General features: G+C 45.8%; 2 protein-coding genes across 2 annotated transcripts; both read left to right on the top strand.

Annotated features, from left to right (window-relative positions):
- Positions 1-272: 272 nt before the first annotated feature.
- On the top strand, positions 273-23,319 carry LOC119211603 (neuronal acetylcholine receptor subunit alpha-3-like). Its single transcript, XM_037462635.2, has 7 exons — positions 273-568; positions 19,044-19,183; positions 19,278-19,322; positions 19,404-19,513; positions 19,684-19,891; positions 20,276-21,337; positions 22,620-23,319. Exons 1-7 carry the CDS (start codon positions 511-513, stop codon positions 22,743-22,745), a joined length of 1,749 nt encoding a protein of 582 aa, XP_037318532.2. The 5' UTR covers positions 273-510; the 3' UTR covers positions 22,746-23,319.
- Positions 3,194-6,087, top strand: LOC134121324 (uncharacterized). The gene is made up of 3 exons (XM_062560609.1): positions 3,194-3,366; positions 3,449-3,508; positions 4,185-6,087. The coding sequence occupies exon 3, from the start codon at positions 4,883-4,885 to the stop codon at positions 5,921-5,923; it is 1,041 nt and encodes a 346-aa protein (XP_062416593.1). The 5' UTR covers positions 3,194-3,366; positions 3,449-3,508; positions 4,185-4,882; the 3' UTR covers positions 5,924-6,087.
- Positions 23,320-27,254: the final 3,935 nt, after the last annotated feature.

The following is a 27,254-nucleotide window of genomic DNA, read 5'->3' as shown; positions in this document are numbered from 1 at the left end:
TTGGGATATTTGACTTAATCTACATTAATCTGTGCTTGGTGCATATAAAGATTTTTCAGAAATACCTAAACGTCAACCAGACAAGTCAAAACAGTACACACGTGCACCTATTCAAAGTAAAGCTCAATATGAGAATAAATACTCAAGTAAACAATTATTTTTCTCCAGTTGGAACTCTTGGAATTCTTTTTGCCATAAAGCCCGTTTCGGTGTCCCAAACGTCTCACCTGTGAGTCAATGTGAGTCAGGTGGCCGCGTTTGGACCTCGGGTGAGTGGGTGTGTGAGCGGGACGTGGGGGCAGAGGGGGGAGGAAGATGGAACGTGCAGAAGTTGCTCATAACCGGTGCAGCGCGCGGCGGGTCCAACCTCTCCACGGTCGGGAGCGCAGAGGGACATGTTGCCCGGATCGTAAGGCTTCACAGACGTCTGCAGCGGGTTACTGACAACGCTTCGGTCATCGGCGGCGTCGTTTTTATTCACGCGAAGCATCGTCAGGCGCCGACGTCTCGATGAATTTCTCCGTGAAAGTAACAGACGTCCTCCTGCTGGTGCTCCTCGCAGCGCACGGTAAGACGCGGCGCGCCCCGGGTCGGTGCCGTGCTGGCCCCAAAGAGTAGCATTTCACTCACTACTTTGATAATAAGAACGAGTTAACGACGATGCGAGGTCTGTTGTCTTAGTTGAGATCGTACTTTTAAGTGGCGTTGAGTCACCCACCACCCTTAGGTGGGGCTACCTCCCGTGTGCGCTTCTGGGTGGGTGAAGATCCGGGAAAAGCCCAACCACTTTTTGGTTTTCAGACGGCAAAACGCGTTAAGCTAAATAGCACGAGTTCTAACACAAACACGTTTTATTACGGCAACTGGCAATTTATGCGAAAACAGTTAAAACGTGATTTTTCGGGGTTTGCCGAGGAGCGCGTGAATACACCCCCCCCCCCCCCCACACACACACACCCCTCCCGTTTCCATCTGCGCATCCTGCTCGCTGCTCCATCTAATGTAGAGGGAAGGGAGGCACCATGTTCTGAGTATTTGTGCTCACTTTTAACAAGCTGCACGTGCATGTGAATAATAACCTCTGTGTAAACTTGCAGAGTCACTGTTGTGGTGGAGAGAGGAGCTCAGGGTTCAGTGTCCGTGGGAGATGATGATCTCTGGGCTTGACATGTCTCATTTTAAATGATACCTCATCGCCCGGAGCCTCCATGAAGCAGCCATCCGTGCACAAGGCAAGCCGGCGCAAGGATGTCATACGTTTCTGCTGCAGCTTAATGACTGTCAATGTTGGGCTCGTGTCCTCCGGACGTGGGGGGGCAGAGGTCAAGGTTAGGCACAGGATAGATTCCACGGAACTGTAGTGGTTCAGATTCCTGATTAAAGGCACGCCAATGGTTGTCGGTAACCTTCGATGGACATTAGCACTTATAGATCCTGATGCTGCAGAAGAGTTTTAAGTGCTACACTCACATTTCCTTTGTGGTTTGATTTAATGACTGCAGTTGATGACATTACATCAGGCTACATCGCTCAGTCAGGTTGTCTGTGTTTTGTTTTGCTCTCTGTGTGACCCATTTCTTTCTCTCCTGTTCGTTCCAAATTCCCTCCACGCATGTTATGTCTTTGCCCATCTCCTGTTCAGGCTGTCACTCTCCAGTCTCTAAAACAGAGGTTTACGTTGTCGTGTTGTTGAGTGGCTCTCGGGAGCCAGAAGATGTGAATGTTTTGATGCATTTACATGTATCTAAAAAGTTATTTTAATCAGGAAATTCATGTTTACATCCACGAAGACTAAGCCTGGCCTTTTTCTTGGGATAGCAACTTTACAAGTAGGAAAAAAATGGGCCTATGTGAAGGATGAAATAATTTCCTTTAAGAAGTGTTATATATTATATTATTTGGCAGCATGGGTTTCTCTGTTGGCCCTCTGCTTTGACACCTGTCAGTCAGTCTTTTGCTGAGGATTTCTGTTGCTTTAGATCTGCCCCACAAAGGCAGAGATCGAACTACTTCTACTAACAAATATAACCTTAATTGACCCTTTCAAATAGTTTTTCAGAATATAGAATTTTTTGAAAGATCTATAGCAATTGAGCATATTTTGCTGGATGTTTTTCTTAATGTATATATAATAAATGAATCAAATCAACTTACAGTAACACTATACTACTTAAAAGTGTCAAAATAGCTAAATGATGTATTAATTCCACAAGGGTAAAATTATGGGTTGCAGATGCATGCTCACTCTTTGCTAAGCCAGTTTGGAGTTTAGCTGAGTTCATTGTTCATTCTCAGTCCGTTAGAATAATAGTTTTTACAGATGCTAAACAATGGGTTAATTATGTGTTGTTGTTAACTTTAGCTTTCACACCTGCTAGCTTTCACACTGCATCGGACAGGGTGATTGCTTGGATCCCATTAGTGCTGCTTGCAACGTTACACCCTGTTAAAGGAAAGTGTGTTCATTTTTACCCAAATGTATAGTTACTGTTTTTGCTTTGCAGGAAGGGTGTATCTCTCTTTTTTTTAATCAGCTGATATGGGTATTGCTCATATTGCTCAGATTTCTCCTGTGACTGATAGATTTTGGGTTGAACACATTTTGGGAGTTGTAATTGTTCTGGCTCTATAAGTTGAACCCCCAATATGCTGTATGAAACCTTTATTTTTGACCTTTAAGCCCAGTGTGCATCAGTGAATTTGTCCCAGACGCGGCAGCAGCACTAAGTGGCTTTGTGTCGTCGGGGCTGCAGTTGACGTGAGCGACACTAGCTCCGCACATCCTGTAACACGATGCAGACTTGGAGTCAAGTGGAAGGGATGTGTCTCCATGTGACACGTGGGATTTACTCTCTCACTGTCTCTGTCGTTCTCTTCAGCTGGAGAGATTCCCTGCAGCCAACAAGCTTTGTCGCTTCGCCCTTGAACTGGGCGACATTTCAAAAGGAGCAAGAAAGCGTTGCTGTGAAGGGATGACAGGGTCAATACTCCCCACGGTGGAACCGATTATTCTCAAGCTAGAGGAAATCCACTTTGTCCTCGCGTGTTAGAGGCGGTTGACTCTGCTGTGTGGAGGGAAAGCTCCAGAAGAATGGAAGAATTTTACCTTCACCTTTTTCCATCCTCTAATCTCTTTCACCTGTGCTCTCTTCCATCCGTCCCTCAGTCCCTCATTGGTTGTAGGTGTAGCAGATTGACTGGTCGCAGGTGGTTTCAATCACTTCATTCTCTTTGGACCAATCATGAAGTCACTGCATGCTATATAGGCGGGGGGTTTGACATCTTGACCCGTTACTCTTTGTTGCTGGAGGTACATTCCGCTCTGGGTCCTCTCGCGTTCGCGGCGCGCTCACGGTTGTGCAACAGGTAATGTAGTGTGCTTAATTGCTCTTTTACTTTGGCCTTGGTTGCGTTGGGATGACCATTAGAGTGTATTGTCCCTTTGCAGTGTCTCCCTGTCACCAACCCAGGCTTTCCTTTAATGGAATCGGGTTGAGCGGTGCCGCTGGTAGGTCGGACAAACCTTTCTCCTCTCATGTATTTTAATGAGTTGTTAAGTAATCTGCCGTTTTATTGTAGGCTGTGTGTAGCTGTATGAGGGCGGCAGGTGTACGTGTGCGACACTCCCTGACTGGTATGTATGTATACCAGTGGCGCTGTAGTGTTTTATGTTTTGAAATCTAAAACAGTAAATTTGGTTTTGTGCACACCAGGGTCGTAAAATTGCTTCGCCGTGCGCTGGTATCTGCACCAACCCCTCCCTTCCCTGCCACGCTGCTGTTTTGTCTCCGTTTTATTTGATTCCAACTACAACTTGTAGTTGAAGCGCCCGGATTTGTCGCTCAAAGTGTCGGGCAGGGCTGTCTGATTGCGACCAGAATGATAGTTTGCCTTCTTTTTGGGTCGCCTGTGTTTTGCTACTATGTATATGGAGTTTGTTATGTTTATGGGTTTATTTGTTAAACTATGATTTAAGTGATTTTGGTTTATATTTCTTTTGTCTACGTTCTAATGAAAAGACTAATTTTGTTGATTATATTGTCTATTGTCATAACTGGTTGGTAGGCTCTAGGCAGCCATTTAAGACACCTTTGCTGCCTAGATTTGCCTTGAAGTAGTTTTTGTTTATTTTTTGGTTTATTGATTTACTTTCCCTCCCAATAACTGCATGCTCTCTTCCATAGTTGCTGAGTGCCGAAGGTGGTGGTGTCGGTGTCCCAGGTGGTGGTGTCTCCCTCGCGTGTGCTGTGTTTTCCCCCGTTTGGTTTAATTTGAGTTTTGCTTGCTGTAGTGTGTGTTTGTGTGTGCACGTGTGATTGGGGTGATCCTTCCCTGAGACCCCACACCCCGTTGGCCCTGTCCCTCCACCGGTAAGGCCTCAGTACCTATTTTCCATATTTAGTAGGTCGGGTATTTTAAATGGTATTTTATATTTGATGTTTTAGTAATTGTAGTAAATAAAATTATTTTTATAACGGAACTACGTCTCTGGCTTCACGCATAAATCGAACCTGTGTGCTTTCTGCATTTAAATTAATTATAGTACGATCCCATTCTCGGGGTGAAATTCCCCGGGTGGCGTTGCCGGTGTCATCGGTGTCGAGCGGGCCAAAAAGGCGCTCCACACCCACAGAGTTCCACTCGCCACAATCTGGCGTTGCTGGCAGGATATGCACTTTTGAAAGCCATAGACGTTTGTACCTGTTTTACTGTATTTGGATAGTGTAACTATTGTATTGTGGGTTACTGTGTTTAACCTTGTTTTCTTGTGTTTTATTTATTTTTGAGACAAAACAGCAGCTGGCTTCTTCCCACTTCTGTGGCTCTCGACGAATTGCTGTTAATTTCCTGTTCGGCCCCATTGTATCAGTAGGGCTTCGTTATGGGCGAGGAGTTACAGGAGTTGAGAGATTTAGTTGCACAGTTACGAGCGGATAATGAGAGGATGCGCCAGGAGCAGAATGTCAATACTCCTGGTCCCAGTTCTGCGGCCCCTACGATTCCCACAGTTAATGCCCCCGTAACTGAGCGACTGATTGTTGTACCTCGAGATAGAAAATGTCCCACGTTTCGGGGTAGATCAGGTATAGGGCTCACAGAGTGGCTTGATGAGGTGCAGGCCTGCATGAGGGCGCGCCATCTGTCTGTTGCCGATCAGGCCTTTTTCTTGTTTGACCATTTGGAGGGGGAAGCACGCGAAGAAATAAAGCATCGGCCTAGTACAGAGCGAGGTGACCCAACCAAAATTATAGAGGCATTACAGGAGTTGTATGGTTGTTATGAGTCATACGTAGCCCTCCAGGAAGCTTTCTTTTCTAGACGGCAGCAGGACGGAGAGACACTGCAAGAGTTTTCCCTTGCCCTAATGAGTCTTATGGCAGCCGTGAAACAGAGTGCCCCTAATGGCATGCCAAATTCTGAAGTATTGTTGCGCGACCAGTTTGTAGAGCACGTGTTTGAAGGTGCTCTCCGCCGTGAGCTAAAACAGTTGGTGCGCCGGAAGCCTACTATGGTTCTACTTGAGGTCAGGGGCGAGGCCATCCGGTGGGAGCGTGAGGGTTTGCCTGGGGGTGCTAGGGGCCGAAGTCATTCCGTCCCCTCCGCCTTGGGCATGCAGTTTGGAGTACAGTGTGGTCCTCAGGGTTTGAATACTTCGCAAGCGTCTGATCTGAGTGAGATGAGAGAAATGTTGAAGCTGCAGCAAGAGCAGTTAAACCAGCTTACTCAAAGCATTGCTCTCCTACAAAGCTCACAGCCACGCAATCGTCCACCTTATAAGGGCCCTGTTATATGTCGGCGTTGTCAGCAACCAGGTCACTTTGCTAGGGAGTGTGAGGGGATACGTGCCCCACCTCACACTGAGCCTGTTCTGTCTGCTCACCAACAGTCAAGTAGGCAATTGCGTCACCTTTCGGAAAACTAGCGCCCGCCGTATTGCAGAGTCACAATGCGGAGGGGGCAGCCACTGGCTCGGAGGTTATCCCAAGTGTTTTGGAGGAAGTTCCTAAATTGATTTCCTCTTGTCCACATCTGGACGTGACTATGGGAGGGGTTGATATTCCGTGCTTGGTGGACACTGGATCCATGGTGTCTACAATTACAGAGCGCTTTTTCCTCCAGCAGTTTAAGCCGTGGGGTAGAGAGAAACTCCAATCTTGCCACTGGCTACAGCTCCGAGCAGCAAATGGGCTAGCTATCCCTTATATTGGCTACCTGGAATTGGATGTTAAACTCTGTGGTAAGTCAATAGCAGGGTGTGGTGTACTGGTGGTTAAAGACCCTCCCGGTGATATGTCACTTCACGTCCCAGGTGTGTTGGGAATGAATATTATCCGTAGGTGCTACAGAGAGCTCTTCAGTCAACATGGTTTTGCCTTATTCAACCTTCCCTCTGTATCTAGGGCTCCGGAGCCTGTCGTGAAGGCATTTCAACGGTGTCACCAGGCTAGCGAGCAGTCTCCCCAGGATGTTTCAGGCAAGGTGAAGGTTCGGGGTAGGAAGTCCTGCCGCATTCCTGGTGGCACGATGAAGACCATCGCTGCAACCTGTTCAGAGCAGTATTCCGGTTGTACTGTACTGTTCGAGCCTTTGGACTCTGGTTTGCCTGCTGGACTGCTAGCTTCCCCGGCCCTGGTTCAGGTGGTCGGGGGCACTGCTTCCATACCCATTGTGAATGTTGGGGCCATCGATGTGATCCTGTACCCTCGCACTGTTGTGGGCACCCTGGATAAGGTCAATGTTGTCAGTTTGCCTGCAGGGGTCACCGAAGTGCCATCGGTGGTTGCCACGGTGAGGTCTCAAGCTGTTTCTCCTGGAGTGCATGACCAGATTGAGGCCATGGACTTGTCCTCACTGCCCGCTGAAGAGCAGAGCCAGGTTCGGTCCTTCTTACAGGACTATACCCCTGTCTTCGCCACCCATGATGGTGACCTGGGTTGTACAAACCTGATTGCTCACGACATCCCTCTTTTGGACGATGTCCCTGTTCGGCAACGCCATAGGCGCATCCCTCCTTCAGAGTATGAGCTGGTTAAGGACCACATCAACCAACTCTTGGAGGCACAGGTAATAAGGGAGAGCAGCAGCCCCTATGCCAGTCCCATTGTGTTGGTAAAGAAAAAGGATGGGAGCTTACGTATGTGTGTCGATTACAGGCAACTGAACAACAAAACGAGGAAAGATGCTTTTCCCCTTCCTCGTATTGACGAGTCCCTGGATGCCTTGACGGGTGCCCGCTGGTTTTCCACTTTGGATCTGGCCAGTGGCTATAACCAGGTCCCTGTTTCTGAGGCGGATCGATCCAAAACTGCATTTTGCACCCCATTCGGCCTCTTCGAGTGGAATCGTATGCCGTTTGGGCTTTGCAACGCCCCAGGCACCTTTCAGAGGTTGATGCAGCGTATATTTGGAGATCAGCAGTGCCAGTCATTGCTTTTGTACCTTGACGACATTGTGGTTTTCTCTTCCACAGTGGAACAGCATCTGGAGAGGTTGGGTGTAGTGCTGAAGAGGCTTCAGCAGCAAGGCCTGAAGGCAAAGCTAAGCAAATGTGCATTTTTCCAACAGGAGGTGCGCTACTTGGGTCATGTCATTTCGGACAAAGGTGTCTCCACAGATCCCAGTAAAGTGCAGGTGGTGGCAAACTGGCCCCCACCTACCACCATCCCAGAGTTGCGGTCGTTCCTTGGTTTTGCCAGTTACTATCGCCGCTTTGTGGAGGGGTTTGCCAAGTTGGCGGCCCCGCTGCATAAGCTGGTTGCAGAACTAGGAGGCACAAAGTCAAGGAAAAGAGCAGAGCTCTCTGTGAGGGGACATTGGACGGAGCAGTGCCAGTGTAATTTTGATGCACTTAAGATCAAACTTGTCACAGCACCTGTGCTTGCTTATGCAGACTTCTCTTTGCCATTCATTCTTGAGATTGATGCAAGCTATGGGGGACTTGGGGCAGTGCTCTCCCAGGAGCAATCAGGCAAGGTTAGACCAGTGGCTTATGCCAGCCGAGGTCTGAGGCCCACTGAGCGCAATATGCAAAACTACAGCTCCATGAAGCTAGAGTTTTTGGCACTCAAGTGGGCTATGACCGAGAAATTTAGGGAGTACCTACTAGGCCATAAATGTGTTGTCTTCACAGACAACAACCCGCTTAGCCACTTGTCTTCGGCAAAGCTCGGTGCCACCGAACAACGTTGGGCAGCACAGCTAGCCTCCTTCGATTTTGACATCAAATATCGATCAGGGAGGAGTAATGGAAATGCCGACGCTCTGTCCCGCCAACACCAGCCTAGCAGACGAGAACTAGAGGCCGCGGTCCCTGGTACAGTACTCCCAGATTCCTTACAGCATGCCCAAGTGAACCAAGTTGAAGCAGTTCAATCGGCCATTGCTGCCTTGCCAGAATATACACCTGCAGATCTCAGTGTTTTGCAACAGGCAGATCCCGTCATTAAAGAGGCTCTGGTCTTCTGGCGGAGAGGCAATCGCCCCAATGGTGAGGAGCGAAAGACGGTCTCACAGCCTGCCTTGGCATTGCTGCGCCAATGGGACCGGTTGATGGAAAGGGATGGGGTCTTGTACCGCCAGGCCTTCCGCCCTGATGGCCTGGAGGCAGTGTCCCAGCTAATTCTGCCAGCTTCCTTAAGGGAAGAAGTGTTGACCAAGGTTCACCAAGACCATGGTCATCAGGGTGTGGAAAGAACATCAGAGCTTTTGCGACGGCGGTGTTACTGGCCAGGTATGTCCTCTGCAGCCGCAGAATGGTGTCGGGCCTGCGAGAGGTGCCAAGTGGCTAAGGACACCCAGCCAGCTGCCCGCAGCTTCATGGGGCATTTGCTGGCTTCACGGCCAAATGAGATTGTAGCTATGGATTTTACAGTGTTAGAACAGACTCATAACGGGTTGGAAAATGTCCTCGTAATGACTGATGTATTTAGCAAGTATACGCTTGCTGTCCCCACCCGTGACCAAAGAGCTTCCACTGTGGCTCAGGTTTTGGTGACAGAATGGTTCTCAAAGTTTGGTGTTCCTGCTCGTATACACTCGGACCAGGGCCGCAACTTTGAGAGTTCTCTGATCCAGCAGCTCTGTAGGCTCTACGGCATTGAGAAGTCTCGTACCACTCCATACCATCCGAGTGGTAATGGTCAGTGTGAACGCTTTAATCGAACCTTGCACAACTTGTTGCGCACTTTTCCGGTGTCCCGGAAACGTGACTGGAGTTCCTGTTTGCCACAGGTGCTGTATTCCTATAACACCACCCCTCATCAGGCCACTGGGGAGTCCCCTTTTCTGTTGATGTTTGGGCAGGAGCCCAGGCTCCCGGTTGATTTCCTGCTAGGTAGAGTAAAAGATCCTCTGTGTGGCAGTACCCATGAGTGGATCCAGGAACACCAGACACGCTTACGGATTGCTTTTGAGGGAGCTGGGGAAAGGTTAAGGTGTGCGGCAGAGCGTCGTAAAAGGAACTATGACCAGCACGTTCGAGACCACCCTCTGGATGTAGGCCAGCTGGTGTGGTTGCGGAACCTCAGTACACGAGGTCGTCATAAGATCCAGGATCTGTATGAGCCTGTGTCATACAGAGTTCTGAGGGCACCAGCCGAGGGTGGGGCAGTGTACACCATAGCGCCTGTAGACAATCCGACTAAGTCCCGGCATGTTAATCGTGCCCTGCTGAAGGCTGCTGTCGGGCTAGACCCTTCTGGTGGCCCTGCTGCCGTCCTGTCACCCTCCTTAGATCATTCCAAATCAGAGGAGGAATACTTTGGTGACGGGGATCTGCTGGTCCTCCGGGAAGAGCCTCCCTTGGTAGAACAGACTCAAACCAACCCAGTATACCCGGTTTTGGACCTTGTCAGGGTTCCCAGCACTGCGAACGCAGCCTCCCCAACCATCCATTCAGATACCAGTGAAGTTGCAGTCCGTCGGACAGCCCGGTCAACAGCAGGCCACCATTCTAACATCAATCGCCTCCCGAGGGCCGTGGGGTTACCGGCAGGCGGTGCAGTACACCGGCCGGACCCGCTGGTTAATTCTGTCTCTGCCCTCTTTAGACCATGGGATTAGAGAATTGTTGGGTTTGCTCGATCGTCGGGGCGACGATCCAAAAGTTGGGGTAGATTGTAGCAGATTGACTGGTCGCAGGTGGTTTCAATCACTTCATTCTCTTTGGACCAATCATGAAGTCACTGCATGCTATATAGGCGGGGGGTTTGACATCTTGACCCGTTACTCTTTGTTGCTGGAGGTACATTCCGCTCTGGGTCCTCTCGCGTTCGCGGCGCGCTCACGGTTGTGCAACAGGTAATGTAGTGTGCTTAATTGCTCTTTTACTTTGGCCTTGGTTGCGTTGGGATGACCATTAGAGTGTATTGTCCCTTTGCAGTGTCTCCCTGTCACCAACCCAGGCTTTCCTTTAATGGAATCGGGTTGAGCGGTGCCGCTGGTAGGTCGGACAAACCTTTCTCCTCTCATGTATTTTAATGAGTTGTTAAGTAATCTGCCGTTTTATTGTAGGCTGTGTGTAGCTGTATGAGGGCGGCAGGTGTACGTGTGCGACACTCCCTGACTGGTATGTATGTATACCAGTGGCGCTGTAGTGTTTATGTTTTGAAATCTAAAACAGTAAATTTGGTTTTGTGCACACCAGGGTCGTAAAATTGCTTCGCCGTGCGCTGGTATCTGCACCAACCCCTCCCTTCCCTGCCACGCTGCTGTTTTGTCTCCGTTTTATTTGATTCCAACTACAACTTGTAGTTGAAGCGCCCGGATTTGTCGCTCAAAGTGTCGGGCAGGGCTGTCTGATTGCGACCAGAATGATAGTTTGCCTTCTTTTTGGGTCGCCTGTGTTTTGCTACTATGTATATGGAGTTTGTTATGTTTATGGGTTTATTTGTTAAACTATGATTTAAGTGATTTTGGTTTATATTTCTTTTGTCTACGTTCTAATGAAAAGACTAATTTTGTTGATTATATTGTCTATTGTCATAACTGGTTGGTAGGCTCTAGGCAGCCATTTAAGACACCTTTGCTGCCTAGATTTGCCTTGAAGTAGTTTTTGTTTATTTTTTGGTTTATTGATTTACTTTCCCTCCCAATAACTGCATGCTCTCTTCCATAGTTGCTGAGTGCCGAAGGTGGTGGTGTCGGTGTCCCAGGTGGTGGTGTCTCCCTCGCGTGTGCTGTGTTTACCCCCGTTTGGTTTAATTTGAGTTTTGCTTGCTGTAGTGTGTGTTTGTGTGTGCACGTGTGATTGGGGTGATCCTTCCCTGAGACCCCACACCCCGTTGGCCCTGTCCCTCCACCGGTAAGGCCTCAGTACCTATTTTCCATATTTAGTAGGTCGGGTATTTTAAATGGTATTTTATATTTGATGTTTTAGTAATTGTAGTAAATAAAATTATTTTTATAACGGAACTACGTCTCTGGCTTCACGCATAAATCGAACCTGTGTGCTTTCTGCATTTAAATTAATTATAGTACGATCCCATTCTCGGGGTGAAATTCCCCGGGTGGCGTTGCCGGTGTCATCGGTGTCGAGCGGGCCAAAAAGGCGCTCCACACCCACAGAGTTCCACTCGCCACATAGGGCAGCTTTTGTACAGGGGCTGTGGATGCAGATAAGTGACTGAAAACACACATTGATGCACACACACACACACTCCCAGTGAAGGTCTGATAAGTGGGCTACAGAGGGGATTGTCTCTTGCCATCAAGGATAGGGGGATTTTTCCATGTAAAAGCCGATTCCTGCAAAGCATGGGATTGTGGCATTTCGGTCGGATGTGGCTGGAGTTACTTGGACCGAATTTATGGGGGATCTGTTCCTTAAATAGACGGGTAGGGACAATTAAAGGCACAGCTTGTGTAACACGGTTGCTGTGTTCATCAGCGTATTACAGGAAAAGCAAAGGTCTGAGATTGAGTGATTAAAATTGGTGAGTGCATGATGCATTTCCCTGCAGCATTCATCATCTGCAGCAGAAATAGCTGAGAGATTTGTCCAGCTATGCCTGCATTATATTGTTCTGATCCGCATTATGTGTCAGGCTTGAATGGTGACAGTGTAAAGAAGATGGGCCTTTTTAAACCAGTTTTGCCAAAAAGAGAACATACTGCATCGCTGTGCTGGAAATGATTAATTCATCAATTAGAAAAGAAATACACCAGTAAAGAGAAAAGTCTTTACCACTAAAGCTTTTCATTCAAGATCGTTGTGTATCCCAAAAATGAAGTGTTCTTTGTTTTACCAGCATTCAACATGATCTACATTAAACCCTTGGGGCCTTCATCTGCCTGTATGCACTTCTCTGCTTGCATCGCAGCATCATCAAGCACATTTGCTCCTCTGCCAGACTTAAATATTAGAAACCTAAGAATGACTCTGTAGTTTTTCCCCCAGAAGCAACACAGTTGCATTAAGGTCTGACAGGCAATCAGTAAGTATGTGCATGCTGCCTCTGCGTGTGACTTAAGGACCGTGCAGCGCCTCGAGGATCCTCTCTACGCGATTGCGGTGTGATTATTGCCACTGAGCCGCCCTCCCGCACACTCGGTGTAACCAGCACATGCAGAGGACTTATTCTGCCCCCCCCTCCATGGATAGGCTTGAACCACCAACCAACATCACACACACTTTCACACAAAAGCACAGAACTCCTCCTCCAGACAGCCCCGCTCAGTGATTCGTCTGGGACATCTTGGTCTTTGGTGCAGGCGATGAACTGAGTCATGTTGGGGATGGAGGGAGCGACAAGGAGAAAGGAGATGCCGCTAAGCAAAAGAGGCCTCAGATGGACAGGAAAAGTTCCGAATTTTTTCCTTTGATTATTGGAAATTGATTGATTTGATTGTTTTTAACTGATATTTTTGTCCATGGGTCCTTTAAAGTGTGTATCTGTTCAGCTGCTATCACACCACACAAGCCAACACAAGGATGCTGCAAATAATAGTCATCCCTCATGCATTCCTTATAAGTTTCATCGAATGTTGGTTTTTGCTCAACGTTTCTTTATTTTGCTTCTCTGCATTTGTCCTTTTTTTTTAGTTTGATGATCGAGATCCCAGTAATGAAGTCTGAGGCTTGAAATAAGCCCAGCGCCATCCACGCCTTGCTTTGCATGTTGTCCACTTTCTGAGCGTTAAAGCCCAGACTGAAGGGCACTCCTGTATTTCTCAAAGTGACAAAGCATACCCACACCTGGGTCATAGCAAATAGCAAATAGCACGGCCTAGGATCATTTCTTTAAAAATTGTCTTCCCATTACTGGATCCCGAAAAATGTTGAGATCAATACGGGCCTTGTCTCTCCATTATGTCCTGCTTCTTCTCCAGACACAAGACGCTGTTGGGCATCTTTATCTTGACTGGCAGAGGAAATGCTTGACACTGAAAAGCTTCTGCTGCCTTCGCTCTTCACTGTGCCCTGAAGAATAGCCACAGCGAGCAAGTAATTTGTCTCTCTGTGTCCATTATCTCATTTCTCTCCCACTACTCAGTGTTTGAGGCTGGAGGTGAGGGTCGGTGTGAGGATTAGCTGGTTAATTCTTATCACAACTCATTCCCGTCAGGCAGCTGTTCATCTTCCACGAATGTGTTGGAAAGCTACTTTCTGGTTCTCGCTGGCTCCTCGAGAAGGAAGTGAGCCGATTAAATAAATCATTGCAGTGTCACTTGCACCTTTAGAAGAGTATTTACATTTTGCAAAGTCTTATGTGCAGTTAATCTCATGACACCTGAGTTACTTATTGCGTTGTGACCTATTCACAGTGATTTAAAATGAGGGCAAAACATAGTAGATATGTGTTGCTGCTGCAGACGGAGCCTGAGAATCTGCAGCTATTTTTATAATTAAACACATGGTAATCCCACCTGCTAGGGCTGATAATCAGTCACATGCAAACACGTTGTTGAATCTGTCACATACCTTTGTGTCTATCTGCTGCAAAGGAATCCCCTGCCTTTGCTGTCTGTGAAACACACATAGAATAATAAGAGTGAAGAGTGATGTCTCTTTCAAACTTAACATATCACAGCATTGGGGTACTTGAATATGCTTTTCTCCCATTGTAACATATTTACATTCGGAGAATCGTTCTATTTTATTTATGAAAATGTAAGTACTGTCTTATAAGACATTCAGAGGACAAACGATGGAGACGAGGATCCATTGAATTTCATGAATGAGTGAAAATATTGCTGCATGCAGTAGTAACCACGGAGCCTCTTGTGCGTCACTCAGCGTGTCACCATCAGGGCATCGAAAACCCTGGAGAGCAAAGACACGCCATCTCGCTCTTCTCAGCTCCTCTAGCTGTCACTTCTCTATATATTCTCTGTGATGTTTCTCTCTAACTCATTGTATCTCTCTTCCATGCACACACACACACACACACGCACTGTCAGCAGGGTAATATTGCAGGGTAATTAGTTCCTTCAGATTGTCCAGCACTCGTTGCCGGGCTCATCCTGTTAAACACACGCGTGATCAAAGAGCCCCCAGAGGGCACGGCTCCTTCTGAAGTGTCGGGCTCCTGCAGACACGAGAGACGGGGACAGACCAAGTGTTTGGTTTGCTAATTCTAAATCAATGTGGTTATTCAAGGGTGAAATGCATGACTGAGTAAAACCCCATTATTTTGTTACTCCGTCACTAAACCAGGGGACAGAAAGACTGGATTCCTGTTAGAGTGAAACACAAGTTTCAAGCTGACATTATGTCATTTTCATCAGCGGAGGCAAACAGCTGTCGGTTTACAATGATTAGCAGCTTTTAGCGAGCTAGGTAGCTGCGATGCTCTAGATAGCGATGTCAGTTGTTGCACCGCTTTGGCGCCGATTCAAGTATGCAAACTACTATGAGATGGATTGACATTTTGGTTTATGATCCCCAGATGTTGTCTCCCAAAGCCTTTGGTGATATTCTGGCCTTTTCTCTTGTACCGCAGCAAGGTTGTTAGTACGTTGAACTTTATTAGCTGGAAAGCACCGCTGTGCCCAGGAGCAGCCTCCCCGATCCGCCTGCAAGGCTGTGGACTCTTAGTCTTGTGTTAGACACTGTCTATTATTTATGAAAAAAAAAGCCGGGGTCGGGGCGCTATTGAGGGACTTGTGTATTATTATTTTTGCTTTACGTTGGCTGGAAGAAGGGGTTGTCGCCGTTGCTGCTGTCTCTGCAGCAGTGCAGAGATGTGTTTGTGATGTCATATAGTTTGTGTGGTCCCTAAGGACACCTGTCCCTCCACATTCCATGTCTTAATTGCGTTTGAGACTCTCAGTGGCTGCCGTACCAAGCGTGTTGGCTCATGGACAGGCGACATGGCCACTTTACTGACACATATTGTTCTGCCTGACGCTTCCACTGTTTTTTTTCTCGTTTTTTGGCAAAATATGCGTGTGTTGCTAATGTTGGCTGTGTGCGCCCTGCGATGTGAGTGTGTGCTGGTTGTGATACAATCGCATTCTTCTGAAGTGGACACACAGTTTCTATATAACATCACCTGTAAAGGGTGATTTACATTTTTCAGGTTGTTAGCGTCTCATTTTAGATTCAGACGTGAATGCTATGAATAACCTTTGTAGCAGCCTACTTATAGGATAGTGTGGCTAGTTGTTTGTTTTCAAAGGGGTCAGCTTAAGGCTAAAGGTCACGGTGGGCTATTGAACATAATGCTCGGATTCGCTTTTTCTTTGCACCTTTATACAGGTTCAGAGAAAAAAACTGAATTGACAGAATAATGTTTCATTTTTTTGTGTTGACTGTGCTTGTTGGCAAACATGTGACTGAGCTATAATTAACGTAATTGCAATGTAATATATCAAAGCTTTAAGAACACATTATGTGATATATATAATTCCACAGCTGGATCAGTTGGAATTACTTGTACTCCGGATTTTAACTTTAACTCGCTCACTGTCCCATCACTTTCACGGGCAAAGTCGTAAATTCTCTCTTGCCACACAAATGAGATCCTTACATTAAGAACCAGAGTGCAGCGGGCGGTGTGTGCGTGCATAATTATGTGTGGTGTTAGGGCAGAGGTTGTAATTAACTTCCTTTAAATTAAGTCGGAGATCCTCCGTGGCGGAGCAAAGAAGGGCACTAGAAGAGAGAACTTGCCAGGAGAGAAAAAAAAAATATTGCCTTCATTTTTTTTGTCACAGTGAACAAAGGTCCAGTTAATTGGCTGATTATAATTGTCCTGGTTTCCCCTAACCCAATTAGAGGCTTAAACAACTTTCTGTGAGTGCAGCCAACCAGGGAGCGGCGGGCCGTTTTCAATGCAGGTACCATGAGCTGAAATGACACGTGTCTCAGGAGAGAAGCCCTCTCATTAAGCTTCAAGACTCAACTCACATACGCCAGTGACCTCACAAAGGTTGTTGAGACTTTCAAATCAGTGAAGCAAAAAAACTTGGCCACAGATAACTAGATCTGACAGGTTCGGACCTATTTTTAGGTAGTGAACTTGGGACAATGCTGTGGTGAAAATGACACACTCTCAGCATTGGTTCTCGCTACGTGGGCTTCATCGGAGTGGCGGTCCCAGTGATTTGATGAAAGCTATGCAGTAGAAAATGTCCATGGGAATAAACATGATGGGATGAAGCTGAGTGAACTGATTCTCACATTCAACTTGATGATTAGTATGCTGAACTTTAGGGCAGGAAGGGGTACATATCAGAGGTGGGAACAAGTCACTGTTAGGCAAGTCACAAGCAAGTCTCAAGTCATTGCCCTCGAGTCCCGAGTCAAGTCGAGTCAAAGACGAAGCAAGTCCCAAGTCGAGTCACAAGTCAAAGCCAACAAGTCTCAAGTCGAGTCACAAGTCGTACCATTTTAGTTTCGAGTCATCTCGAGTCATTTTATTATAGTGGGGACGGGGAACCCTGGGTGATGGTGCGCTGCCTCACAGACCTAGACTACGAAGGGAAGGGTAATGGTGGATCGACTGTGACTGTGTTATAGTACTGTAACGCTCACCCCAATGCTGCAGCGTAAATAAGGAGGCGATGACTGGCTTGCAACTCCGCTGCATTTATTTATATAAAACAACTCAACTTCGGTCACTGTTGGCCGGCACCACGCCGAACGAACACTTCCGCATACACGGCCCCCCAAAACTCGGGTTGTCTCGCGTAACTACAGCTGGTAACAGAGCATAACGTGAACACATGCAACATCTGCATAACTGATTAACTAATAACTTTAACTCTGCTCATTACACTACTTTAAAACGGACGTTGACATAATGTTGGCGAGGATTTCCATCGGAGTCTGAATCCGGGTTCAAAAATCCCGATTTTTGTAACCATGAACGAGCTGTCTCGTTGATACGGTCAAATGGACTGCAGTGATTGGATGTTGTTCAGGCAGCGCGCGCTCTCTGCATACAGGTGGCGCACATTTTTTCGACAGATGCAGATAAACAGAGCGGCGCGGTGGTGTGAAAATGTTTTCCCCCAGTTTTCATGGGAAGTAGCAAGTCTTCTCGAGTCAAAAGGCTCGAGTCCAAGTCAAGTCACGAGTCATCGGTGTTCAAGTCCAAGTCGAGTTGCAAGTCTTTGTACGTTTTGTCGAGTCGAGTCTCAAGTCATCAAATTCATGACTCGAGTCTGACTCGAGTCCAAGTCACATGACTCGAGTCCACACCTCTGGTACATATTATGACTGCATGTGTAATGTATGGGGATAGACAAGTTCATTGCATATTATAACTCATGTGTCCGAAATGACAACTGAGTTGGTTGTTTTTATGGGCATCAGATGTAAGTGTATTTGAGTCTCCCCCTGAACTGTGTCCCCTGTGAGGTTAAATTAAAATTCTTGTTAAAAGCTTCGGAAGTGTGTTATATTGTCCTGGCATGCTTCAGATTCAGATTGTCACTCAAATAACAGGAATAAACCTCAATTACATTTTTATTTCCCAGGCCCTGGCACATCTGATTTTTTCATTGTGAGCTATTACAAGTCTCCCAAAACAAGAAACCAGACAGACTGCAATATGAAACGTCTGCAAGATATTCATCTGTGTGTACTCCCAATGGCAATGCATGGACAAACTGCTTTATGACTTTATTGTACTAAACCGCATATTACGTAAATATTTATTCCAACATAAAGGATCTTTGAAGAAAAGATGTTTAATGAAAGTTACCCCCTACTGAAATGACTTTTATTCAAGGCATATGAACATGTACAGTATAGTGCCTTATTGTAATGGAAGATAGGTCCAATACTAAAGCCCCTTAAGTCATCTAATAATAAACAGTCTCAAAGTTTAACTTCCAATCAAGGGAGTCTGAAACATTTTACAAATACACAAGATTTGATGTACAAATGACCAAGATATGACATCTTTCAAGATGATTTATAGTAAGTAGCGTTTGTGTAAACGTCTGGTTTGTTGGGAGGTAACTGACTTGCACAAACACAATGTGTCCCATTAAAGGGACATGTTTTATTTAGTTGTTGCCAAAGAAGCAAACCTGTTCAGGGTATGTGGCTATTTGTGTTGATATGGCTTGTGACCTATTTGGCCTTTTGGAGAAGCACACATTTACTGTGATATGAAATTGTTCACGCAGCTTGGCGTTTTGGTAACATGTTGAATAATATGTACGCCATTTGGAGGCTGCCATGTGATTGGCTTTGGCTTCAACAAAAAGCTAGTTTTAAATCCAAAGCCATACAATAACTTCCCAGTTGCCGTGAAGAAAATGTTAACGGAGGACGCTGTTCAGGGAATGAAAGCCAAGGCAGAGGATCAGGAGTTATAGAAATAGAAAAGATGGCATGAATGGAATAGAAGCACATCTCCAAACACACTATGCTCTCTCCTAGCCGTCACTCACATTCAGAGCTAAGATTGATTCAACAGTTACCAAAACATGTATTTAGACATCCAGGTTCATTTCCTTATATCCACAGCCACGGAGATTGATTAGTCTCCAGTGTAAGTGAGAACAATGACAAAAATTGCTGAAGTTGTTTTGGAGAGAATGTTAATGTCAATGTGACTCTATTTTCTCCTCTTTCTCCTTATCAGGCTGTTTCTCTTCCAAGGGAGAGGACAGATTATTTCGGAGGTTGTTCAGGAGGTACAACCAGTTCATCCGACCAGTGGAGAATGTGTCTGATCCAGTCACAGTGGAGTTTGAGGTCTCCATGTCCCAACTTGTCAAAGTGGTAAACGAATGAACATCTCTAAACAACAGAATCATATGTTTTGTAGAAGCATCCTTTTCTCTTAGTACTACTTTGCTATTTTTTGTCCCAACAGGATGAGGTGAATCAGATAATGGAAACTAATCTGTGGCTGAGGCATGTGAGTGAGTTTTATCTTTCATATAACCCTATTACTGAGGACACATTATATATATTAAGTTAAGTTCTGTCCGTCTTTCAGGTCTGGAACGACTACAAACTGAAATGGGCCCCTGTTGAGTACGATGGGATTGAGTTTATAAGGGTCCCTTCCAACAAAATTTGGAGGCCGGACATTGTTTTGTACAACAAGTAAGTTTGTGTTATAATGCTAAAGGAGAGCCACACGTTTAGTTTTCCTAATATGTTGAAATATATGAAGATTTAGTCCTCCATGCATTTCAGAATTTACCACGCCATTCCTTTATGCCGTCCATGTTTTGTGTTAAATGGCCTTTCACCAAAGTGTACGTCTATCAAAGTGCTGTAGGTGACTTCCTTGTGGAAGACAAGACCAAGGCCCTGCTGAGGTTCGATGGCACCATCACCTGGATTCCTCCGGCTATTTTCAAATCCTCCTGCCCGATGGATATCACCTACTTTCCCTTCGACTACCAGAACTGCTCCATGAAGTTTGGCTCCTGGACGTATGACAAGGCCAAGATTGACCTGGTGCTGATTGGCTCAAAGGTCAGAGGGTGTGGGGGGGGGCTTCTCTGGGAGAAGATCCAGGCCATGCCATGTAGCAGTGATACGATGTTATTCTACATGGCATGGTTAAATGGCAACATATTGTATCTATAATGGGAACTTATTGAGCAGGAAGGTTTCAACACTGATGAACACTGAAAACTTTTTTTTGTGCTCATATCGTCTCTTCAGACACAAACATCTAATAAAATCCTTCACTTTTATGCCAGAAACCATTTAGTGAGGTGTGACAATTTACCAGGGGCCACAAACATTGAAACTATTCACTGCTTTTCACTCTTTAAACAGAATTGCTCGTAGTATTCACACACAAAAACGTACATATTTTCATCACAATATTCACTCCTCATTTGATTTCACCAGGTGAACCTGAAAGACTTCTGGGAAAGTGGAGAGTGGGAGATCATTGACGCACCGGGATATAAACATGACATTAAGTACAACTGCTGCGAAGAGATCTACCCGGACATCACCTACTCCTTCTACATCCGCCGCCTGCCCCTCTTCTACACCATCAACCTCATCATCCCCTGCCTCCTCATCTCCTTCCTCACAGTCCTGGTCTTCTACCTGCCGTCTGACTGCGGCGAGAAGGTCACCCTGTGTATCTCCGTGCTCCTCTCTCTCACCGTGTTCCTGCTGGTCATAACTGAGACCATCCCGTCGACGTCGCTCGTCATCCCCCTGATCGGCGAGTACCTCCTCTTCACCATGATTTTCGTCACCCTCAGCATCGTCATCACTGTCTTCGTGCTCAACGTGCACTACCGCACCCCCATGACTCACACTATGCCGGAGTGGGTGAGGTCTGTGTTCCTTGGGGTGCTGCCCAGGGTGATGCTGATGAGGCGGCCAATCGACCAGGGCTGCTCCTCCCCTGGCGGTGTGACGGGAGTGGCCGGAAGGGGACGGAAGAGCGCGGGAATCAGGAAGAGAAAGAACAGCATAGGAGGAGGCAGTGGCACAGGAAGTGGCTCAGGAAGCGTAAGCATTGGGGGTATAACTGGGGGTGTAGCGTGCGCACCACTGGAGGCCGGGCCGGCAGGAGGAGGAGGAGGAGCTGCGGCTGCCTCAGCTGGGGGCTCCATGAACTGTGTGGAGTATGGTGAGAGGAACCGGGACATGAACCGGAGGTGCCCCTACAGAGGCAAAGAGGTACCGACTCCTGTCCCACCCTCGATGCTGCCACCTCCCCCTCCCCCCCCTCCTCCTCCTCCTCCTCCTCCTCCTCATCCCTCCCAACAGGCCCCCCCAACCCAGGGACCTCAGGAGTCAGAGTTGCCCAAGGCGCCTCGGCCGTTGAATGTCCCTTCGCCTGTCAACGCTGTGGTTGCCTTCTCCGTGGTGTCGCCAGAGATCAAGCAAGCCATAGAGAGCGTGAGGTACATCGCAGAGAACATGAGGACTCGCAACAAAGCCAAAGAGGTACACAGGAAAACCTTTGTGTTGTCTTTATAACGAAACAATGATACTTACTACTAATTGTGCAGTAATATATCCTGTCAGTTGAGTCAACATTGTCAGTGTTGTCACATTTTGATTTAAAGGTGATGAAAACAGAAAAGTGTGGCGCATTAGCGCGATCGCACTTTCCATGGCTTGTGTAACAACATTTTAGCCTGTATTGTAGCCGGTGGTGTGAAATGGGAGCAGATAAAAATAATAATTTGTATATATTTTCTCATTATGTTGTCGTGTCTCACAGTTGCACCCGGATGCAGTGTTACTTTGCTGCTTCAATGCACACTGTGGGTGATAACAAGTTATGTTTCAAGTCGGTTTCAAGACACAAAGTTGCAGCTGACTAAAATATTGTGGTACACACCATAACATTACATCTTTGCAACACATTAACTTAACAATACACCCATGTATTTGTACTCAGCTCTGCCGCTGCCCTCCCAATGACCATTTTGTGAGCAGAAGATGGTCAGATTAAGAACCCAACCCCGATCTTTAAATCTAACTTAATATCCTAATATATGGTCCCCTTATGGGGAGTTTTGTCCCCAGATTGGTGTGCACAAATTAAGTCCCCACAAGGTACACAGAACACAAATAAACAAAACCATGCAACAACAAAGCAATGCCGTATGCCGTCTATCTTTGCAGAGTGTGAATAGTCTATGCTGCCTAAAAGGTGTTTAAAGCCATTTACCCTGAGCTATAAAGGTAGAGGAAAGCTGCATGTTAGTTGCAGATGGAGGGCTTTGTGTGCGCCTCCTGCACCCTCTGGATGGCCCTGATACCTTTGTTACTTCAGCTCCACCTTTTTGTAACACAGCTGGGATATTTCTATGATATGCATGCAGAATAGCAAACAATGGCATTATGGTCAGTGCAGCCATTATCTCATTGTCCACACCTGAATGATCAAAAGCTACTCTATACTATCAACAAGCACGTACGCACACTATACAAAACCAGCCCACCAGTAGCCATGGTGGCCAACTGTGCCGGATCTCACAGCCTCTTTTACGCAGAAACTCACATAAAAACACACACACACACACACATCCTGCAGCCATTCAGCTATAGGGTTACACAGTGACTTCACATTGCACCATTGCCATTATGCAAAGGTTGCTGGGAACATTTTTGGGAGAAAAATGTGCTATTGCATATGCATTTGTAAGCCGTGGATATGTTATATATATATTCTGGATATAAACTTATACACACACAAATATGTCCTATCTTTCCTCAGGTGGAAGACGACTGGAAGTATGTGGCCATGGTCATCGACAGGATCTTCCTGTGGGTTTTTGTGACAGTTTGTGTTTTGGGAACAGTGGGACTCTTCCTCCAGCCACTAATCAGCTTCTGGAAATGAGAAAGTTTTTTTTGTCCTGCTTCTTTCTCTCTCTTTTGGTCCACTTCTGTCTCTCTGAGTAGTCGACTTGAATTACTTTGGGAATTAAACCTCCTGCAGCTCTTTCAATTCAAACAGAACAGTCTTGTCTCTCATCTGTGTCTCATGCTCTTCACTGGGACTCAATCATCAGCGTTCAGTCATAGTTTTCAGCTGTCTTATTTCCTTAAATGATTCATCTCATCTTGGCCTCGCCCTCTGAACGTGCGCGCCGTGCTGTTCTCCACTCTCTTCCGCTCCATCACCAAGTCTTCCTTTCCTTTCTCCTCTCCTGTGCCACGTGTCGACCTGACGCTGCCTACAAAAGGTCTTTAACGCTGTCTCCTGTCACCCATTGTGTTTATTCTTTTTTTCTTTTATGTCTTTTATTAAAAACTACTATTCATTCATTGGTATTATTCAGTCATTCTACAATGTGTCTAACACTTTCAGGTAATTATTGACGTATTATCAACAATTTGAAGAACCTCTTAACAATCAAATGGCTGAGAAAGAAGAACGTGAATAACTTTGAATAATAGTTTTGGAGTAGGACTTTACCTGTCATTGTGAGCCGGTGCATTAATGTGGTACGGTATGTTCATCTATAACAAGTTAAAGATAAGTACTGACTGTTGGTAATAATATGTATGATGTTGTTCTGATAGCTGCCACTTGTGCTATTTTCAGACTGTTTCCCCCTGCCGATACGTTTGTTAAAAGAGTAATGCATGGCTTCTAAGAAGGATCACTGGCTACGGCCACGCACACATGACCTGTTTCCCACGTGCGTTCACGTTAAGTATAATTATGCATTGCACACTAATTCACAAGTTCACTGTGAACCTACAATGAATAGAAACACTTTGAATTGCACAATATAGATTTAACTTGTAAGAATGTTTTAAAAGCCAAAACTGTCTCATGTTATTTAATAATAAAGAAGGTCCTGGACTCAATCTCTGTGTGGACATCTATTATTGGCCCTATCACCTACATCAGATTAAGGGGGTGCAGGGTGTGAATGAAGGAAATGAAACAGATATCACATGGAGAGCATTCAAATATTTGTCTGTCTGTGAAATATGTGAGGAAGAAAACCATCAATGTTTCATGTCAAGTATGAAGGGAGACGGATCCTTTCAACATACAATAGAAAAGCTAAAGAAAGATTGTGACAGAATAATATTGCATCTGATGTGTTAGAGGATGTCTTCATACGACAGCTAACAGTTTATGGGAAAGCAGTCGCACTATAATTTATTAGCATTCTATTCAAATTGAATTGCCATTAAGTAAACATTTTTCTCTCCTTTTTTAACTCTTGCTGTTGACCTACACTGAATTCTATCTTCATTATTTGTACAGATGTACAGACTTGTTTCACTTCTAGAAGTGTTAGTTTTAGCAACAGTTCAAGAGCTAAATATCTGTCATTGACAGATGGATGATTCTTTTATATTTTTTTGTCATTATATAAAAGCCTTGATTGTTATTTAATATCTGAAAATGAAACTCAACTTAACAATAGCATAGACGGGGGGAAACTGTTACACACTGAACTCTGAGAAATGAAGTGCAAGGAGCTGATGGGATATTGCTCAGTCACCCACAGACAATCTGCCCTTGAGCAGGACATCGCTCAACATAGCGCTGACAGAGTGAGATCATTCATTCTTTGCTCAGCTATATCTTTACAAAGTAAATAACTCCATGTTGTTATATGAATGCACTTACCATTATTATATTACTATCTATCTTTATCTTTATTACGTTCAGGTCGATGTTGTGCACACCCACCACTTCCCATCTCCAACCTAGCCGTTGCAGATTCATCAGCTTCAACAAGACAATATTCTGTCAGCCTCATCAGTCAACACTGCCTCCGTATCATATCATCCACATCATGTGCGGCTCCACAGGGGGGATTTATCCTGCTGCCCTTATCAGGCCAGCTGCCCCTCAATTAGGAATCTCGCCGTCGAGTCCAAGCGCCACAGACTGTGTCAAGACTTTAACATCTCTCAATAAGAAACAATTATTTCTTCGTCCGACCTGCCTCTCCTAATCTCAATATTTTTGGGGTGGCCGTTGGGTTAAGATTCTGAACATGAACCACAAAGTCCCCGGGCTGTCTAACCATTTGCTGTTTTACTGTTGCCCATCTAAAGAGATGACCTTAGAATCCTTTGAAGGACTGCATGTCTGAGACATGTTTGCACTTTCATCTTGTGTTGCATGTATTTTCTTGAATTGCAGTGCCAGCCCTTATTGGATTTGGTCTAAAACATTACATTACAACCATATGTTGCTAGCAGGTTCAGGGTGAGCAGTATAGTTACAGTGATAGTGCTTTTTAAGGAAGGAGTTGAACACATGGTATCACATACTGACATGTCGAGTAAAGTGGCCAAAACGGTGTGGCTGAAGCAAAAGCAGTGCAAAGCATTTTCCCTTTGAAGCTCCCTTCTTTCTCCGACTCATCCCTCTTTCCTTCTCTCTATCAAAGGTCACGGGGGAATCTGAATGTGCCTGTCAGCACCGACACAAACACACACACACACACACACACACACGCACACACACACACACACACTGAAAGTTCATGGTGGTGAAAACACTTTCCCCCTGCAGCCAAAGTGGAATATTACTGTGCCTTGACTTGGTCCACCCTGTGGCTCTCTGCAACCACTCTCCCTTAATCCACACTACTCAGTACGGGAAAGCTTTTGCACGTTTCTGTTTGTGCGTTTGAGTGTTTGTGTGTTTGAAGAATGGAACAGGAAGATTACACATGGCACCTGTGGAAGTCAGCGTGGGAAAACCGAGGGAGATTGACTTGAGAGTGCCTGCCGTGCGGGGTCCGTATGTGCACTCAGCGGTGTGGCTCTCACTACATGGGGATTATGGGATGGATGAGCCACAAATATAGAAAAGCAGTCGCGGCAGCAGTGTTTTGACGGGCCACACGTAGTATCCCTTTGGTCTCAGTCTGCTGCTTGACAGGATCACATCAGTGCCTGGTTGCCAGAGAATGAAGAGATTAGCTCCTCGTGCTATTTTTGGAGAGTATTTGCATGTGTGAAATATGGAATTTTCCTTACTGTCTCTCAAGCAATTAATTGGGCTCCCCTTCAAACTTAAATAAATAGTTGGTCTTGTGATGTTATTTTTGCACACCAGCACTACTTTACAGTAGACCACTTTGAGATGGACACACCAATCAGCCTCAACTGGAGAGCTGCAGCCATTTTAATCTAAATATGAAATAGAGTGAGCTGTCAATTCTAAAGCTGTACATCCCTCTTGAATGATTGGACTTCAAGTACTCGGAGGCAGTCACTGCAAAGCAGAGCACAGCAAAGCTTTGGGTGCTAAACTGAGGCATAATACATTATTAAGCCGGCCACATCGATGAATATTTCACACGGGTCTTCGCTGTTGACGGTGACTGTTAGCATCCTGGTCCTGGATAGCAGGACTCCAGGATGACGGACTTGTCGCGGCGCACTTCTCATTACATTTGCATTTTTGGGATCCTTTAAAACACCTTGTGTTGGAAATGAAATGTTGTTGTCTCTTTTCATACTAGGCCTTCTCTCTCCGTCATTGCGGTCTTTCTTCAGTACTTTTTCAAACCTTTTCTACAAAGAAGCAAGCCACTGCAAACCACTGCAGCATGCAGGGGGGGGGGCATTTTGGGTGTGGTTTGCACCTGACATGGGGGCATGCTGCAGCAGGGTGCGTGGCGAATTAGGGTAGTCTCTTGTGTCGTCAGTAGCGGAGCGGTACGTGCCAGCGGCCAGTCAACCATGGATAAGTAAAAGAGACTCTCCTCTAAATAATTCATTCCAATCTGAGCCTTCTGAACATGCACACATGCAGGGTCCTCTCATACACATAAATGGTAGCTTTTTGAAGTACAAGAATGCAACACACACTCACGCATGCTCACAAAGAGCAGGCGTCTAATTTTACCCTCGGATGAATATTCATAGAGGAAGAAACATTGTCTTGGAATTTGGAAAGAGCATTTTGGCGAAAGGCTTCTGGCACTGTGAGCAAATATCACATATAAATTAAGTTGACTTTTAGATACATCTATGCTGTACCTTTGATAATTTGGTGAGCATTGTGCATTTCTCTTGTACTTGTATTGTTTGAAAAGAAGAAGAGAACAAGGGAAACAATGCAACTATATGTAACCCTGAAATAGCGGAATGAGATTGAACATTGTTGCTCTATTGCTCACATTGAGGAGGTGGCATTCAGCAGGGGTTTGCATATGACATAGATCAATTGAATTTAAATTGTAACAGTGGGGAGAAATGCTACTTAGACCTGTACTATGTACTCATGTGATCAGGAAAAAAATCAGTGATTCTGAACCTCACAATGAAAAGCAGCAGCACTGAATTCTAATCTTTTCTGTTGTTTTTTGTTTTTACAATTTGTCATCATTCAACTGTGCATTGTTGCTTCACGTTGGAC

Source organism: Pungitius pungitius, chromosome 2, assembly GCF_949316345.1.
Source record: "Pungitius pungitius chromosome 2, fPunPun2.1, whole genome shotgun sequence".
In the NCBI taxonomy this organism is placed as follows: domain Eukaryota; kingdom Metazoa; phylum Chordata; class Actinopteri; order Perciformes; family Gasterosteidae; genus Pungitius; species Pungitius pungitius.
The sequence above is the reverse complement of the archived record's forward strand: the minus strand, read 5'-3'. Positions and strand labels throughout refer to the sequence as shown.

Bases quoted from the DNA above. Each gene is read 5' to 3' on its own strand.
- LOC119211603 (XM_037462635.2), top strand. From the start codon at position 511: ATGAATTTCTCCGTGAAAGTAACAGACGTCCTCCTGCTGGTGCTCCTC. The intron at 19,184-19,277 runs GTAAACGAATGA...TTGTCCCAACAG, and splicing joins TGTCCCAACTTGTCAAAGTG to GATGAGGTGAATCAGATAAT. The intron at 19,892-20,275 runs GTCAGAGGGTGT...TGATTTCACCAG, and splicing joins TGGTGCTGATTGGCTCAAAG to GTGAACCTGAAAGACTTCTG.
- LOC134121324 (XM_062560609.1), top strand. From the start codon at position 4,883: ATGGGCGAGGAGTTACAGGAGTTGAGAGATTTAGTTGCACAGTTACGA.